At 35.2% G+C, this 1,359-nt stretch overlaps 1 protein-coding gene across 1 annotated transcript; it reads left to right on the forward strand.

Moving 5' to 3' along the window:
• Nucleotides 1-5: 5 nt before the first annotated feature.
• Nucleotides 6-1,354, forward strand: LOC108357004 (uncharacterized; the record flags this gene model as incomplete). The annotated part of the gene is made up of 3 exons (XM_017608099.1): nucleotides 6-131; nucleotides 217-721; nucleotides 1,340-1,354. Coding segments are annotated over 3 exons (646 nt in total), but the record flags the coding sequence as incomplete, so codon positions are not given.
• Between the last annotated feature and the right edge of the window lie 5 nt (nucleotides 1,355-1,359).

Consider the following 1,359-nt stretch of genomic DNA (forward strand, 5'->3'; position numbering starts at 1 on the left):
TGATCTATGGTGAGGTGGTTTACTATGTGCGGTTGGTGTTGCAGCGCAAGTCGGTGTGCAATAAGGTGTTCAAAGCGCGCATAACGGTAAAAAACCGATTGGATTTAAGCAATGCCACAGATTTGGTTGAGGTACGTACACAATGTCAGCTCTAACTAATATGATAATTGATGCTAAAACCTTAAATTTCCAATCTTTAATTGTAAATCCCAACAGCCTTATGAACTCAACATCCCCTGTGTGACCACAACTAGTGCTGAGGCTGCGCCACTCAACTTCACTCTGTCCACGGGCACTGGCTATGTGCCCGGCCAAAGTATTTTCTATACGCTGTATGGTCGACACAAATTTGCGGCATGCAACAGATTACGTGTGAACTTATGTCAACTAAGCACATTTCGTGCAAGCAAACCGCAGACGAAAACGAGGGAATTGCTGAAGGTGCTAAAAAGTAATACCCACCAAATAGGTTCCTCATACGTCACGGTGTGCGGTCAGCTAAGCATACCGCTAGTGGCGCACATTACACTGAAGAGTAATGAAAATAATCTCATACAAATCAGTCATTTTGTTGAAGCTATGCTGATAAATAAGAAGCACATCTTACAAAAGTTAATCATACCGATTGTGATTGGTACAGTACCTCCAAAGAGGAAAGAACGAACGCCAGAGGAGAAGTCTTTCGAGCTACTGGAACATTTTTATTGTTACGATAATTTGGGTGAGTGTGAAAGTAAAACTTTTATTGGATATAGCGGTTCCTGTATGTTTACCGGTTCAAATTTTGCCCTTAAAAACAAAATATTGATTTGGGTCAAAATGACCCAGAAACACTGTGGACGTGTGAAAAAACTATACTGCCTTCTAGAAAACAAAATAAAATAATAAAACTTTTTATGTTTTTCAAAACCACAGCTGTTTATTATTTGAACGAATAGACAACGCCACAGCTTATTTAAAATTACCTAGCTCTGTAATTAAAAAATTGTTTCATTAAAATTGGGTAATTTTGAACCAATAATTGTAGAAGGGTTAATTTTTTTCGATGCAGAAATGCAGATAGATGCTCTAGGAAAATGTCTGTATCAAAAAGAAAATTTTGAAAAAATTGTCACTTACATCTTTTGGTGGTTAGATGTCGATATATACTTACATATATACTTTAGTATATACATTTATGTATTTCGTTTTCTATTTCTTAAATATATACATATGTACATGTATACAAAAATATGTACTTATGTAGTAGATAAACAAAAATGTGGTTATTCATAAAAATCTACAAAATATTTTTTTTCTAATAAAAATATTTATTTTCAAATTCTCTCATTCTTTACAGCGACTGACGAGATTTGCGAC

The sequence above is a fragment of the Rhagoletis zephyria genome, unplaced genomic scaffold (assembly GCF_001687245.7).
Source record: "Rhagoletis zephyria isolate East Lansing unplaced genomic scaffold, Rhagoletis_zephyria_1.1 Rzeph_scaffold_68908, whole genome shotgun sequence".
Classification (NCBI taxonomy): Eukaryota; Metazoa; Arthropoda; class Insecta; order Diptera; family Tephritidae; genus Rhagoletis; species Rhagoletis zephyria.